The sequence below is a fragment of the Anabas testudineus genome, chromosome 17, assembly GCF_900324465.2.
Source record: "Anabas testudineus chromosome 17, fAnaTes1.2, whole genome shotgun sequence".
Taxonomy (NCBI): Eukaryota; Metazoa; Chordata; class Actinopteri; order Anabantiformes; family Anabantidae; genus Anabas; species Anabas testudineus.
The window spans coordinates 4,019,506-4,035,755 of record NC_046626.1 but is presented as its reverse complement, the minus strand read 5'-3'; the positions used below and the strand labels follow the sequence as shown (position 1 = coordinate 4,035,755).

The 16,250-nt window shown below is 39.0% G+C and overlaps 1 protein-coding gene across 6 annotated transcripts in view; it reads right to left on the bottom strand.

Annotated features, from left to right (window-relative positions):
• astn1 (astrotactin 1) overlaps window positions 1-16,250 on the bottom strand; it is a 335,466-nt gene that overhangs the window by 28,892 nt on the left and 290,324 nt on the right. For all 6 annotated transcript variants that reach the window (XM_026373631.1, XM_026373633.1, XM_026373635.1 and 3 more), the window contains 3 exons: window positions 13,541-13,818; window positions 10,932-11,065; window positions 9,743-9,894 (listed from right to left, as the gene is read on the bottom strand). In XM_026373631.1, the coding sequence (XP_026229416.1) occupies window positions 9,743-9,894; window positions 10,932-11,065; window positions 13,541-13,818 (564 nt within the window). The remainder of the gene's footprint in view (window positions 1-9,742; window positions 9,895-10,931; window positions 11,066-13,540; window positions 13,819-16,250) is intronic.

Below are 16,250 nucleotides of genomic sequence, written 5' to 3'. Positions count from 1 at the left end.
TAGACACAGAAAATCAGGGAAAAGTGGCCAGATAGGTGGTGGCAGTGAAATGTCCCTGATGTGTAGCAGTTACACTTAACATGTTTGCAATAAAGCTGTTTATTTTATATCCAGCTACAAATAATTAAGTTGTCGACTTCCGCTTGGTCAAGATGACATAGTGCTGTGCTCACTGCAGTAAAGAGAAAGCAGGTGGGAAGGGTCATGCAGTGGCAGCTACGAGGATGTGACTGATGCTAAAAGGATGCTCAGTCTAGTTTAAGTTTGTAGACACATGTTTCAGTCAATATGTGATGGAGATTGGTGAGTAATGTGTTTATTGATTGCATTTGTGTTCCACTGACCCTTAAGCAAACCTTGCCCTCGCTGGGTGATCAAAGCCTGTTACATCATTGTATTGCTCACAGCTTAGGGGATGTTTGTTTCCACAGCGAGACTGGTCCAGCCGAGTGGTGCCCTGACTTAAAGCAGACCTATCATGACGCTTCCACACATCTGCTTGGGACTCTGCACATGTTTGTGTGTATGTGTGCACTTACACCATGATCTCACCTTGTGTGCCTGAAGCTTGTTAAAGGAGAGATTACTGCACAAACAAGCTGTTGTCAGCTCCAGACCTAACCAAGAACTGGATGCTGTAATCATCAGCTGTGTGTACTGTATGTAGATTTATCTAACATAACATAACCACAAACAAGAAACGAAATATACAAATGCAACCGTGCAGCTGTCAATGACTATACGCTGTGTATAAACAATGCAGCTTTAATAATGTTTTTCTAGAAAGCAGAATGTGCAGACATCTGTTTCTCATGAGCCTTCAGAGAAAGCAGAAATTTGGTCTTTTTTTTTCTGTATTCTTTTGTTTCTTCCACAGATGATCAGTGGTGTCTGTTCAGATCTTTCCCGTAAATGGATGCTCTGTTTTCACTGTCCTTCTGGAATTTATCATGCAATTCAGGGAAGAAATGATATTTCAAATGTTGAAGTTCCGTCAAACACTTAATAGCACTGGCACCACTTTAATTTTCCTCTTTCCCTACCACTTTACCACTGACCACCATCAGCCTTTTTGGGTGGTGGAGAAACAGGGAACGATAGACAGAGAGGTAAGTGGAAGAAAATATATAAAAACAAAATGTCTGGATGTAGTACAACATTTATCTCCTCATCCATTGCCTTTCAGAATTCCACATTTGGACCTAATTTAACAGCAGCATGCTCTTTTTAGTATCTATGTTTTAAGAGAAAAGGTTGAGTGTCAGAAAAAGCACTAAAACAGTAGATTCATTCATCTTAGGTAGCCGAAAAGACCTGTGTTTATTCAAATATCTCCCAATGATATGTTGTACACCTGTAAATATAAAGAGGTCCTACAGGATCATGATTTACCTTTGATCTATATTGCTATATTACACCTTACATCAATGTCTGTCAAAGTATCAGATGCTGCAAAGATACAGCACTACATCAATCAGGACTTCTGATTTATTATCCTGTAAAGGATAATGTCCCTTGCATGATACTGTCTGCACCTAGGAACTAGGAATTTTACCATTATGTTATGTCATTAGACATTTCAATAAAAAACTACTTGAATGGCTTTAGAACTCGTGCTAAGCTTTGTGTAGAAAACTAGAATACGGCTGATGATTTGATTTTTTTACATATTTGATATTGTCAATCAGGGGTATAATGGTTTGGAAACCAAGACACAACTACTATAAATAGTCTTTTCGTCACTCTGTAGTGTCGTGTATCCACTATAGAGTGTAGGTCATCTCTGTTGTAAGGCATTTATTGCCAATTTGCTGCACAAATGTGGCCTCTTCCATTTAGCTTCTACAGTGTCTGCTCCACATTGTACTCTTCATTGTAGCATCTATGTTTTCTGACTTGAGTTTGCTGTGCACTGATCCCCAGCTGCACCACTAGTCACCCATGCTGCACCTCTGTGTGGGGTGCTCAGTGCCTTGCTAGCAGTTGACATGATAATGTTTAGCTGTGTCCTTCAGTCTCTCGCTCTCAGCATGTCTCTGACTGACTTCAAGTGAGTACAAGTATGCTTCAATGAATCCATCACAGGCTACTTGTGCTATTCCATCCAAGACACTAAGTGTCAGAAACCTCAGTCCAAAGCCAGTATGTTGCGTTGTTATTATTTTTAAATACTTTATTGGTCCTATGGGAAAATTATTGTTGTGAACAGCTGCATAACTGCCATTCAAGGCTCTACTACTGTACTTGTGAGTTCAGTGTTTTGTCCTTCGATATATGGCCAGGAAGCAGGGGGTGGAAACCTTATGGCCTCTCACTGCAGGAATTACTCCTCAGAGGTTGTTGATTGAGGTGTATAGCACGCACCTGTCACATTTATTGTCTTCAGAAAGCACATTCATTTTAACCTGTTTTTGGGATTTGTTAACAGAAACAAAAATATAGAAAATCATTAAGCAAATCCTTTGAAAAGACACGGCTGCCTGAAAATATTTTGAATGTGTACTGACTTCTATATTCTTTAGATTGTACATCAAGTAAATTCCTTTTGAATGACAGAAAACCGAAGGATGGTGAAGTTGATAAAAAGATAGGATCGACGAAAACAAGAAATAGGAAAAAAAGAGAGAGAAGAGGCCATAGAAGGACAGGGAAGTAAGGGAAGGAAGGGAAGAAGAAAAAAGTTTAAGCGAGGGGAGATAAGAGGCCTAGAGAGAGAGATGATGATGGAAGGAACAGAGAGAGGAAAGATGAAGGAGTGGAGAAGGAGAAACAAAACAAGACAGCTAGCCAAGGGTTGATCTGGGGAGAACTGTACATCAGTTCATGTTAGACTTATTCTCTGAGATGACAGAAGACTGACAGCTGAAATCAAAACCACACCGAATGTTTAGCTTTCCAGATCTTTCCATCTTTTTTTTTCTACTCCGCTTCTTTCTCTCCATTTCCTTCTTTCCATCCCTCACTCCTCTCTTCTTCTTGGTGGTCCTATTCTCCCCTCACTTTACCTCTTGTGCCCTTATACCTCAGCATGACATCCATTCCCAGTCACCTCTGCCTGCGTGCTAACAGCGGGGTTTGCTCTTCAAAGCAATCAATCATCTGCTAAAGATGGAGTGCGCTCTCTCCTGCATCATGCATACTGTAGGTGGCGAGCCCATATCGACCTCTCTTGCATTATGTGTGTGTTCTCTATCTTTTAATGCAGCTGGACCACAGCAACCAGAGCTGGATAACTTTCTCTCAGTGTAATTAGAGCTGCACTGGGCAATTTCACACACTGGAGAGTCCAAATGGCAGTGTGAAGGAGCTGTTAAAAGTTTTGACAACTTCAGCACCCAGAAGTTATGGAATGCGATCTCAGTAAACTTTGTAATCCTCTGACCTATATGTTATCTGCTTGGTGTGTGGTGGGTGTGGAGGTGATAGGGTTCACGTGAATTTGGGAGTGTGGCGTTCTCTGGGCGCAGCACTTGTTTGTTGCCCTTTAGGAGAAAGTTTTGTGTTTTCGTCTTGAGATTTAATGAGTGTTTTCCAGTGGGTCAAAGTGTTTAGATACCCTACAGCTTTTTATGCAATGTTTTTGCATAAATAGCTGCAGGCCACAGGTTCTTGATAAAGCCAATCACAACTACTGTAACTCTACAAACAGCTCTAAAACACTTCCATATACTGTATTTAGAGATCCAAAGCAGCATTAAGTGTCAAACCTTCCAAAGTGAGCACAAAGACAGTAGTGCAGCTTTAAAAAATCTACCTTGTTTAACTTAATATAAAGACAACATATTGAACGCTGAAATTGAGAATCTCAAATAATTACTGTGCGCAAGGTACAAGACCAATAAACAGCATTTGTTCTATTATGTAACAACTAGAGGCTCTGAATTATTTGCAAATGTATTATACTTCTAAATAATTCTATTAAGTTTTTTATTTAAATTTTACACACTATGCCAAATATTTTAGAAGTGGGCTTGTAGTGAAATTGCAATTTTGCTTTTCTACACTTCTTCAAATGTTATCATGCCCTTCAGTGACCAGTATCAGTTATTGGGCCATACTGTAGATGTGGGTTGGTAGGCTCCTACTCCACTTTCAATCCAAAAATAACTTGGCCAGGTTTAAGAAAAGACTGTGGTTTGGGTTGAAATAATGACTAAAGTAACAATATCAGTTTGCTCATGTAAAAGTGATATGATAAAGTGCAATTTGCCCCCAGTGAAAAATAGTTACATAATATAATAACAATAAACCAGGTACCAGATAGAGACACTGTCTATTTCTATTTGTCAATATTTTAATCAACACATAGAAATAAAACCATACATTTTTTTAGTAGTTATAGTAAAGAAATAATTCGTTTTTTATAAAATCCTAGATGGAGGTATTATTACCCAATAATATATGTTGATGCTGTACATATAAAAGGTTATTTCTCATTAGAAAAACGTCTATGTACTGCACACTAAAACCAATAGAGCACACATGTCTCTGCCATGGTCACAAAGTCAGAACAGATCCTCTTTTTTTTTACTTTTAGCAGTGTTAAACAGATGTAAAGGTCCTTACTTGCAGTGCACAGTGGATTGGACTCATTGCCAACATCAGTGTGCTGCATCTAAGTGTTAGACCAAATGCTAATCTCTCACATAAGACTTGTTAGTATTAAGGATTTCCTTAAAGATGAAACATGTTCTGTTCATTTAGATGCTTTAGACATTGGAAACTGAATGTAAGACATTAATAAATTATTTTCTAATTATTATCGATTAACCACCTATTAGTACCTAAAGTGGTTACAACCAGCTCCACCTTTACCGACCGATGTTAACACATTAATTCATCAATAATTATATTCCCAAAGGGTGGAGTACTATTACTGTAGGGGCTTTGGTGCTTTGAGTTTATTTTGGATTAATTGATTTGTACCTTTACTGTCCGCTCTGCTAGAAATGTTGTTGTTGCTTCAGTGCAGATTAAGTTAAGATTAGTCTATTTTCTTATTCATGCAGAATACCATGAACTATAAATTCAACATAACAACAGAAAATAAATCTGTCTTTGGCTGTGTGTTTGGGTAGAAGCCTGTGTTCTTGTCTTCTAGGGTTATGGAGGTGAGCACAATTCTTCCTAAAACAGCTGTGTAGCTCAATAGGCTCAATAGGTCAAACACTGTGCTGTCATGTAGGAGACCCTGGGTCAAATCCCAGAGAGAACAGACATTTAACTGTGGGCAGCATGGTGGTGGAGTGGCAAGTGTTGCAGTCTCACAGCTAGAAAGTCACCGGTTTGACTCGAAGTCAGCCTGTGAAGGCTTTTCTCTGTGGAGTTGGTATGGTCTCCCTGTTCGTCCTACGGTACAAAAACACGCTGTTAGGTCAACTGCTGACTCTAAATTTAGTCAGAAAAAGGTATGAATCTGAGTGTGACTAGTTGTCTGCGTGTGTGATCCTATTTTAAACAGGGTTTAAAAAGTTTCTCTGGACCTCAGACATTTGTGTTCAGATTCTGTTACTAATACATTGGTTCTGCTAACACAAGACACAGATAACATGTTCATGGACCCACTCCACCTAGTCTAATGCCCATGACTCCAGTCCAAGGAACAACCCCTCATCATTATTCAAACATCCTATTCTAACTATTGCTCCCAAGTACAAGGTGTGTGTGTGACATTATTGTGACACATTTGGTGTGTTTTTCTCCAGCGAGATCACAGCATACTCTCCGCAGTATGCCATATCCTTGTGTGGTACATTTTCCTAAAAGAAAGTAATCTGCATAATTTTAATGAGGATGGCTGAAGTGCAAGAAGTGGAAACAAGCATTGCCTTATTTAGACAGAGAAACAGAATCTGTAAATTGGAAAAACCCAGCACAAAAGTAACAACCCTACTGACTGCTTCTGTGTCTCTCGTGCTCAGTGCCAATGCTAATTTCCATGCAAACACTGGACCACGTTCCACAGTGGTTACAACATGTTGCCTGACCACATGTTTTTAAGACTTTTGAGGCATCTTATTTGTCAGAATGTCTCATCTACTGTATCTCTGCATAACAATGATAATAATGACACTATGTTGTCATAGTAATGACTTGGGATTGCGACAGTTCCTGTTGTGTCACTTAAAAATTGTCTTTCTTTTAATTTTCACAATCATGATGAACTCTTTCCTAATATTAAATATTTGACCTTGTACCAAAGTACTATTTGGAAGCCTAAAAGAACGACTTGGGCTCAGGATGAATGAGCCAATAAGAACTTAGTTTGAACGTTTAGATCTAAGTAAACATTATGTAGAGGCGCAGCAGTCCCAATATGATCTCTCAACAACAGAATGTCACGCTCATTATATGTGAGCAGCCACGGTTTTCATCTTCTATTTATTGCCGTGACTGCACAGAGTAGGGGTTGGGACAAACATTTGTTTTGTAAGGCTATGGAACACAATGGTAATGGTGAGCTGACACAGACGATTTGCTGAAACGGCACGAGCAGGAGGACGTTAAAAAACATACTAAAACAGAAACTGAAAGGTCATATTGGCCATTAAAGTGAAATTTCACTGTTGCTCATCAGAAAGCTCCAGTTCCAGTGGTCCCCCTGCAGTCAGTATACATTAGCACTGAGGTCCCACTGACAGTTCACTTTCTTTAAATAAAGAAACACAAGGAAAAGATGAATGCTTTTACTACCAGTAAAGCTGGATCATCACTCTGGCAAAGTAGACAACTGCCCCAGGACAAACTGAGCCTTTTTGGCTGCAAAGGACTCAGTTTGTCTTTTTGGTTTGTGGTTTTTGTAATATTGTTTGGAAATGCACGAATGCACATTACTAAAGCACAGTATCAACTGACATGATCCAGTATGTGCCTGTGGTTTCTTCTTTCTTTAAAATGTGATCTTGAGGCGCAGTCCTGTCTGAAAATTGAGCTTGATGCTGCACTTGCATGACGCATATTTCTAATTTAATTCGTTTTTACTCAAATACCTACACAATTAACCTGCATTGATGCAGCTGTGGTGAATAACTGAGTGTATTTGCTCATCTGTACATTTTACCTCACTACATTTATGCTTGAGTAATTGTACTTTAGCACTAAGAGCATGTACTAAGTACATCAACTCAACCAAAGACTTGTACATAAACAGATACAAAGTAGGTAAATGTAACTTGGCTCCACAAGAGAACGGTTGCCTTTCCAAGGAAGAATAGAGGAGGCGTTGTCTCTCAGTACATCAATGTTTTAGCATGTCATTTATCCAGGTAGCTAGTTTGTTCTACTGTAACTTTGATGATGGCCTGAGTGACTGAAGTGTGTTTGATATTAGTTTAATTTCCACACGATAAGACTGTGTTTTAAGACTTTACATGAAAAAGTAACAAAAGACGTGGCGTTCAGGTGCGGTACAAAGTGTAGGTCATTTGTCTTTCATAAACTCCTCAGCATTGACAGATAATGGGTATGTGTTTATTTCAGTAATATTGTAAATAGCAATACATTTTGTCCTCGACCATCTAAGAAAGTAAATCCAGCTCCAGTAAGTTCATCAACTGTCAGGGTGCATGGATTAGGGTAAGCACATGTCCAGCAACACAAATAATCATACACTGTTATTATTAGAACAACACAACCTGTGGCCATCATCATGCTATGGTGATGTGTGTGTGTGATGTATGTCTTGCTGCCTTTGCAAAGACTACTGTGGAACTGTGACACAGAAGGCAGGTTTGTGGAGCTAGAAAAATAACCTCTAGCTGATGTGTCCTTAAGAACCTCCAGCACACATCAAATGACCTGTGAATGACCTATATCATAGGTAAAGCGTTTGGGGGAAACTGATAACTCTGCAGCAATTGCTGGTGATCATTATTTTTTTGATAGCCTACTTTGCACCACAAATGTCTGCTTCGTCCCTTAAGAAATAATTACCTGTATTTAATTCTCCATCTCTATTCAATTTATTCCATTCCAGAATGTGGACCACTGCCAGCTACCTCCAACACACACAACTGCTGCCCTACGATCATATAAAATCCCATTACACAACTTGATAGAGTGGTTGTAGCTTAAGATAGAGCAAATTGTTACCAATATGACATCACTATAGCAAGTGGTATTTTATAACTAATACCACAAAGTTTGTTTACTGGCACAGATAAATGACACATTGATTTTGTTTCTGTCTAATGAGCAAAACACAGATGCACATCACCATCAAGTGTGCTGCACAGAAAGCACAGAAAATGCCCCGTGATCATGGTTCATTATGTACTTCATGAGAAATATACTGTGCCTGCAATACAAAAGAAGTATGTCTCTGTCCATTATGTGTAATGTGTTACCACTGAGTGAGTGAGTCTGCAGCTGGAGCTTTCAAATACTGTCTTACATAAATGAATGTTACAACTTTATTCTAAGAAAAAGAAAACCCCATCGCAGCTAAAATGAACATTGCTGCTGAACCAACAGCTCACATTCAATATAATAGCACTAATAAAGAAAAACATTCTCCTGCCCTTCCTCCCGAATCTGCTGCATTGATTAATGATCCTCACTGTTGTAACAAATAGTTTATTCTCCCATTAAGCTACAACAAACTTTGGTCCTCACAGGGAATTGTACCAGCCTCCATTATGGATTTGGTCATTACAGCTAAAATAAACCACCCATGTTTTGCCAACTTCTACTCACATAGTCCCCGCCAAATAAGCTGGACTCATTGTTAGGGAAGACACAGCAGCTCCTGTGGCTGCTCATATGAGTTCTTCCTTTTAGTGAAAACATGAAGGATAACATATCTTAACAAATATATCCCTTAATCCATGTGGATTACACTGTGGTAAAAAAGATTAAATCATTTGAAAGTGCTTACAGGAAGAACAGCTGTTAACAAAAAACAAAGAAATACCTGCCACTCCTTCAGCTGAACACGAACAACATATGCAGGAATTCACCCTATTCAACAAACTAATACTGCATATAAATACTGTATTATTATTACTAGTGTACACCATCTTGTGGATATTTTAAAAACTACAATTGATATACATCTATAACAAATGGGGGTGAAGTTTAAATTGTAAAATATTTAGAAGTATACTGCATCTATATACTCTACGAAGCACTAATCAGTGCTTCGTATTTAGGCTTTACATTTAGTTTTTCTGCAGCTCATTTATTGTTTTGCAGTTGATTTTTAAACTGCTTAAAAACACTACTGTGACAAAACATGAAAATGTATAAATGTCCTGAGCCTTCTCTATACTGATACTGTACCATGTAGTAACCTATTGTTTTAAAACTGTAAATTGAAATTCCTTGTTTCACACCTCGGGAGCAGGCGTCCTTCTGCAGGTGGCAGACTAGATAGAAAACAAATTAGTTACCCTAACCCTTAGTAACCCTAACCCACATGGTGCTGACAAATTGGCAGGTTCATGTTTGAGCCAGCAGAAATAATGAACACTGGCCCACAGCTGCCCACACAAACTGTGGCCAGATGACTTTCTCACTGCCCGTCTGAAAGTGGTGCACATCCAAAACATCAACAGAGCATCTTGCTGGTTCAAAAACCCTGAAACACAGGGAGCAGAGCTATGTTTTGGGAGTTTGTGGAAGAAATGAACTGTCATCACTGGTTGCCTGGCAACATTAGCCTTTTTCACAGTTTTCCACATGTTGGGTCTTGTTTGTCATTAGTAGTCAAACTCTTGATGTGGACAGCCCTGGACACATGTACCTGTCTCAACTTTGGAGTGGTCGGTGCGCTCCGTCACCTTCTCTTGGCTGATGAGGTAATCAACAATCCGGACACCAATTGGTGGCTCAGTGTGGTTCCACTCCATGATCACCAATGAACTGCTGGGCTCATAGGTGTACGACAGTTTCAGCCTGGCAACAGAGCGACAGAGATGTAAAACAATATCTAACATGCAATATAATGAAACATTTTTGTGCATATTCTGTCACAAACCACCCAGCCAGCGGGTAATAAAGTAATTCATCCCCCTATGTCTGACTGGGGTGGCGGTCTGCAGCTACAGAACATGGCTTTGAGACCCCCTTGTGTACAAAGCTTTCTATGCAATCATTTCATTGATTAGTCTTCCCATCCGACAGGAGAAATTAATGAGTATCCTCTGTGAGCAAATGTGTAAAATGCAGAGAAGCTGAGAGGTTATATGTTGCCTGACTGTCTATAAGTGCAACCAAATCTAACAACTGTTGTACGAGCACCTGACAACCTTACAGATATGTGATGTCCTCCCTACTTCATCCACAGTTGACTTGATTTAAGTTCTCTTTTCACCCCACAGTCACACGGTGCTCATCCTGCTAATTACTGTATGATATTTACCAAGTTGTCCGGAATTAACTGATAACAAACACTACTTAGATCTAACTTTGAGTCTGATGAACTATGTGTATAAAGCTGATTTAAAGGCTGAGATGAACGAGCTACTCATTCCGTGCGTATGTGTGTGGTGTGTGCGTGCAAAGGCAACATCACAGCAACAAACGTCAGTTTTGCTACTGGGATGAATACAATCATTTTGCATCACATCGCTTTGTGATCACTTTGCTTCTCTTTGTTAGTTTCTTAGCATGTCTGTGTGGTTAGTTTGGGTCTCTCTGTAGTTGTTCTACATGCTTTTGTTGTAGTTATGTGATAGTTGTACGTCTGTACAGTTGTTTTGCCTCACTTTCTAGATGCATCTCTTTGTACTTGTTGTAGTTTGTGTATGTCTTGTTTTTTATTTTGCATCTCTTTACTGTACCTTTGTGAATTTTTGTAATCTTTGCATCTTTTTAAATGAGCTCTGTGAATCTCCAACAAGAAATAACTTTGAGTGAATTTAACCAGTATTTACCACAGCCCATTTGAGAGTCATGTCTGGAGAAAGGTAATTTTATTCAAAGGTACTAACATAGGCTGGGGAAGTGGAGCACAGGTGGGCAGCCCGTCTGTGCCAAATGCACTGGAATCACACCGACACCAGTCATCGATAACATCACCCTTCCCTGAACACCACAGCAAGCTCATCATTGCCTCCTGAAGAGCCTAGAAAGACAGAGAGAGAGAGAGATGAGCACACAAAATGTAAACATTTTAATATTCAACTGTAAAATACTCACTCTTGTAAACACTCTTGTGACTGTTCCACATATTACTTTAATGTTTACTAATGGAGGCTGTGTAAAATCTACATAAAAACAGAATTAAATGATTTACAAATCTGATAAACCTATATTTTATTCACAAAAGAACATAGAAAAGATGTTGTAAAATGTTTAAACTGAACAATCTTATAATGGTACATTTTCCCAGTTTAAACATTCCATATGTTTTATAATGAAGGGAGATAGAAATGGGGCAGATACATACACCAAAAATCCTCTGATGGATACAAAACAGGAAAATTGCACTTTATGGCTTTCACATGGGAACTTATCAAACGACTGCACTGATTTAAACGACTGGATGGTGTAGTGGTAGGATTACTTCCCTCCATGTAGGAGATGTCTTGTAACTCACTTTGGATAAAATAACAATCAACATCATAAAATTGCATACCCTCTTAATTGGTACACACTCTACTGCACACCTCTTTTAATTCCTCAGTGACTTTAATGAAGGACTTAAGCCAGGTAATGGAGAAGGCGTGGTGACAATAAGAACTATACAGCTATTCTTTGTAGGTACAGTTATTATATTCTGTACAGGTATATCTAATATATATGTATAACTCTGTATTACATGTTAGCATCGACTTTAGTTTCATTCTTCACACTTGGAATTACAAAGCAGAAAAGAATCAGATTCATATTGAAGCATATTCCATCATTTCTGAATCATTTTTGTGACATGTATTGTAAGGCAGAAGTCAAGGCACATTCATTTGGAGAGCACATTTCATTACAGAAGAACGTTAATGTGCTTTCCATATAAAAGAAGCACAAAAACAAAAAAGAAAATGTATTAAAATATATACATGGGAACTATACAGCTATAAACATCAAACCAGTATTGCCATCAAAACACATTCTCAAAAAGCACACATATTATTCATTCATTCAAGCCTGAGAAAACAGAAGTTTTAAGTTTTACTTTAACCATGTAGTTTTTATTGATCTCAGTGAATAAATGCACTCTTCCTGATCTTGTTCTTGCTACCACGAGAAATCCATATACTGAGGGTATACTGGGCAGAACCTTGTCTTAAAAACTACCAGGAGGAATTTAAAGTGAATTCTGGACAACGTATTATTCTGCAGGGCCTTTACTTTCCAGACAATTTACTTTAAATGTTTCTCACATTTTCCTACAAATTACCTGATATTTACTTTTTAATTACTAGGAAGGTTTCCATGAAAGGCAAAAAGGCAATCGATAAGGGACATACAGCAACCATCATTTGCTACAGTTACTACCAGGTGGTTATATTTGGGTTCTTTTCATGAAAACTATGTCTCAGGCAAGTGAAAATAGTTCATAAACAGTCATCAACATCCATAACAAGAACGGGTCTGGTAGTCTAGTCTGTTTCAAATGAATGCATTGATTAAATAAGTTTGTAATATAAAACTTTTTATTTTTGACAGATGGTAGAATGATCTACAAATATCTGTTGTATTAGTCTGTTATTCTGACCTGCTCACTAGCTTACAAAGACTGTACAGTATAGCGAGGTCGGAATTGATATCCTGCTGTTGGCATTAGAATTTTAAGTTGTAAAAAATGATTTGCCATCCAATGATTGTGTAAGATTGCACAATCCATTCAAGTGCCCATGCACTGTGTATAGAAACGTTTTTCAGAGATCACACTATCGTACTTCATATTGTAACAGTGAGAGCCAACATTCTGAATGCACTTTTATTCAATATGTTGCCTTTCTACACCAGCAGCTGCACAGTCAAGCAACAGTAACCTCGAAAAAGCTTCAGTCAATAACCAGCTGTATGTGTGTCCTGGAGCTTGAGGATGAAAGCCTGACACCTCTGGAAGGTGGACAGCAATGTATCGACCTGCTTTCTGCAGGAGTAGAAGCACTATAGGCGTCCAGTATTGATGAAGTCAAACAAGTCACAGCACAGTATGGAACAGCATCCTGACTGCAGAGGAAGGCATGGTGCTCCAAAAGAAAGACTTCCCCGTACGATAGTGTGTTGTTGCAACCTGTTTTATGATGAGGTTTGACTGGGCTTAAACACCCACATATAAATGGTCTGTTTAATTGCAGAATACTAGTTATTAGAGGGACTTAGAGGGTCATCACACACCCACAGTTTCCTGGAATCATTTATGCATTATCAGTTGCTGCTCTGCTGATCAAAAATAAAACTTTATGGGGACAAGAACACTGGACAGTAAATTCTTCCTTTAATCATATGCAGAAACAACAAGTGACAAGATCCAATTCAGGAGGATGAGAGATGTGTGCTAAAAGGAATGTGTTTTCAGACATTAGACTGTCCTTGATAGTTATGATAAGAACCTTGAGGATGAAAACAAAAAAAAAATGACTGCACCTACCTGGTATGTCTCATTGTTGGACACTAACTCATAGATAGGTGCAGCCTTAGTAATCTGCAACAGGACGGGCTCAGACTGCTGCCGCCCTTGCGCTGCCCTTGGGCTCATGTGACAGAGGTGGCAGGAGCGTGGACACTGGCCCTGGCTGGTGCAGTCCATGCGGACGCCAGCCGCCATCCGCTTCGCACCTGTGTCCAGCAGACTGGCGATGTATGCAGGGTAGGTCAGCGTCCTGGACTCCTTGTCACGCTCCTCTGACTCCTCAGAAGGTGAGTTACCTGAACAGATAAATGGAAGCGAATGGGTTAACTGTGAAATAACTGGTTCAAGTAAGGCCATTAAATTAATTTAGTAAATTACACCTGAACAAAGAAACAATTCTGTTCTCTTTAGCAACATGGCAAAACTACAAAGCAATAATGGGTTCCCACATTCCCACATCTCCCTATCTGGAGACTTTCTCACAGGATCCATGAGAAGGAGTGTAAATATTTGGCTATTGCTACAGCGACAATAAATGCGGCTCACATTTCCCTCTGGTAAATAAGGTGACTGGGGAGATCCCTGAATAACTAACATCATATTAATGTGACTAATGCTGTTGTAGACAATTGCAGAGCTTATTGTTCTTCTCTGCTAAAGAAGCTGATTAAAGTTATCCAAAAAATCTGCATAATATAAATAATGGCAGGGTTGTCTGTTTGTCACATTGACAACAACAGTGATAAACATGGTCATGGACCTTTGTCAGTCATCTGATGGCTGACTGTAATTAACTTGGTGCTGATTCTGTGGGAATTCAATCTTTTGTTTTACAGGATACATTTTTAAACAATCAAATGAATTTCCACTTTGTGTTTTCCTGTTGAGACATTGTACTTAAAAGGTTGAAACATTGGAACTGTTTTTACTTCATTCATCCAGCTGAAACCTGATATGACTGATATTTCCAATGTATTTTTCGACAGAACAAGGAATGTGAATTTGGCCCTTTCACTTAAACTGGAAGTGCATTCAGAAGTGTTGTCTTAATAGTCCGTATGAACAATGTTCATATGGCCATCTGACTATTACTTTCAAAGTAAGGGTTAATAAATTCTGAATCAGTCCTTCAAAATGCAATGATTACCCACAGTATTATGCCATTCAGCCAACGCTGCAAAACTGATACTGTGTCATATTGCAGATAGACAATGATACTTAAAATACATAAAAAGCTATCTAAAAGTTTTTCAAGCCAAAGAAATCTTCACTGGCCAAGTCAACTGCCTGATCTCTACCTGGTACAGCATACCTTTTACATACTGAATACAAGACTGAAGACAGAAAGACCCACAAACTTTATTGCAGCTGAAGGCAGCTGCAATAAAGACATAACAAAGTATTGTGAGGGAGGAAACTCAGCATGTCCATGGGTTCCAGCTTCCTTTATTTAAGGAAAGTAAAGGAAGGAACCCCCTTACTCAATTTGTGAATGGATTTCAATCCGATCTTGAGTGTTTTATTTAGAAATTCAGTGTGGTAGGTGTCCAGAGGAGAAATGCCTATCATATCAACACACAACCAAAAAGGTGATGGTGCACCATGTCAATGCGGCATTAGCAAGTGACTTGCAATTGTGTGGTACACCTCGGCCACATGGTACCCTTCAACACACTGGATTCCCTTCAGTCCCTTTAGGTTGATAAACCAAACCAAAAACCAAATAAGTAAAGGGAAAGAGCAACACACTTCAAATAGAAGTTGGTAAGATATGGTCTCCTACTGAGACCAATCAACCTAAAGCCTTTAGCAATCGGAGGATTGTGTATATAAAGATAAATGTGGTCTGATCAAAGGCTGAGTCACATTCAGGTGACAATGAAATCAAGCACTGGACACTCTCACAGTGTGACTCCACCTGGCTAGACAAAGGCAATAAAGAACGTTAGACTTTTGCTTGGAGTGTTTAGAGGCAGCAAATCATCAAGAAATGAACACATAAAGACAAAAAAATAACAATTATAACCAGTGAAGAAGTCAGTCGTCATCATGTGAGTGTGTGTAGCATTGTGCACAAAATATTTGCATTCACAGACTTTTTCATCTAAATGCTGCCAAGGATGTCAATGTCCTTGCACTCGTGACCAGCCAAACTTTAATCTGTTCTTGTCAGACTGGCTCACTTCCCACTAATCAGCTCTCATCATTCTATCTTCACTTGCCACCTCCTGGCAGATGGAAATTAAATGTGGCAGTTATATTAAGACAGCTGGGTGCCTTGTAGGGCAAAGAAGATTGGCAATGATTAGCTCAGTTTAGTTTTGGTTTAGTTCAGCAGTGTTCAGTGTCAGCTGGGACCACAGGGGGATATTAAAATTGATGAACAGCCCGGCCTGAAGACACCTGATAGCCAAACATCCACAGTAAATCATCGCACCAGGTCTTCTCCACTTCACGTTTTACCATAAATCTAGATACATCCAGTATCTTGGATATATTACTGTATGTATTTAAATCAATACCCCCTCTTTTAATTATATGTAAAACCATTATCAAAATCTTACCCTTTTCATGGTGCCATTATTAATTTACCAAAATGAAGCCAAAAGAAAAAAAAAAAAACGTGGGCAAAACCAAGTACCCCCATGATTCAGTAGCCTGTATATCCATCTTTAGCAATGATAACTTGAAGTAATCCTGTATGACTTGACCCGTAGCAGTTTCTCAC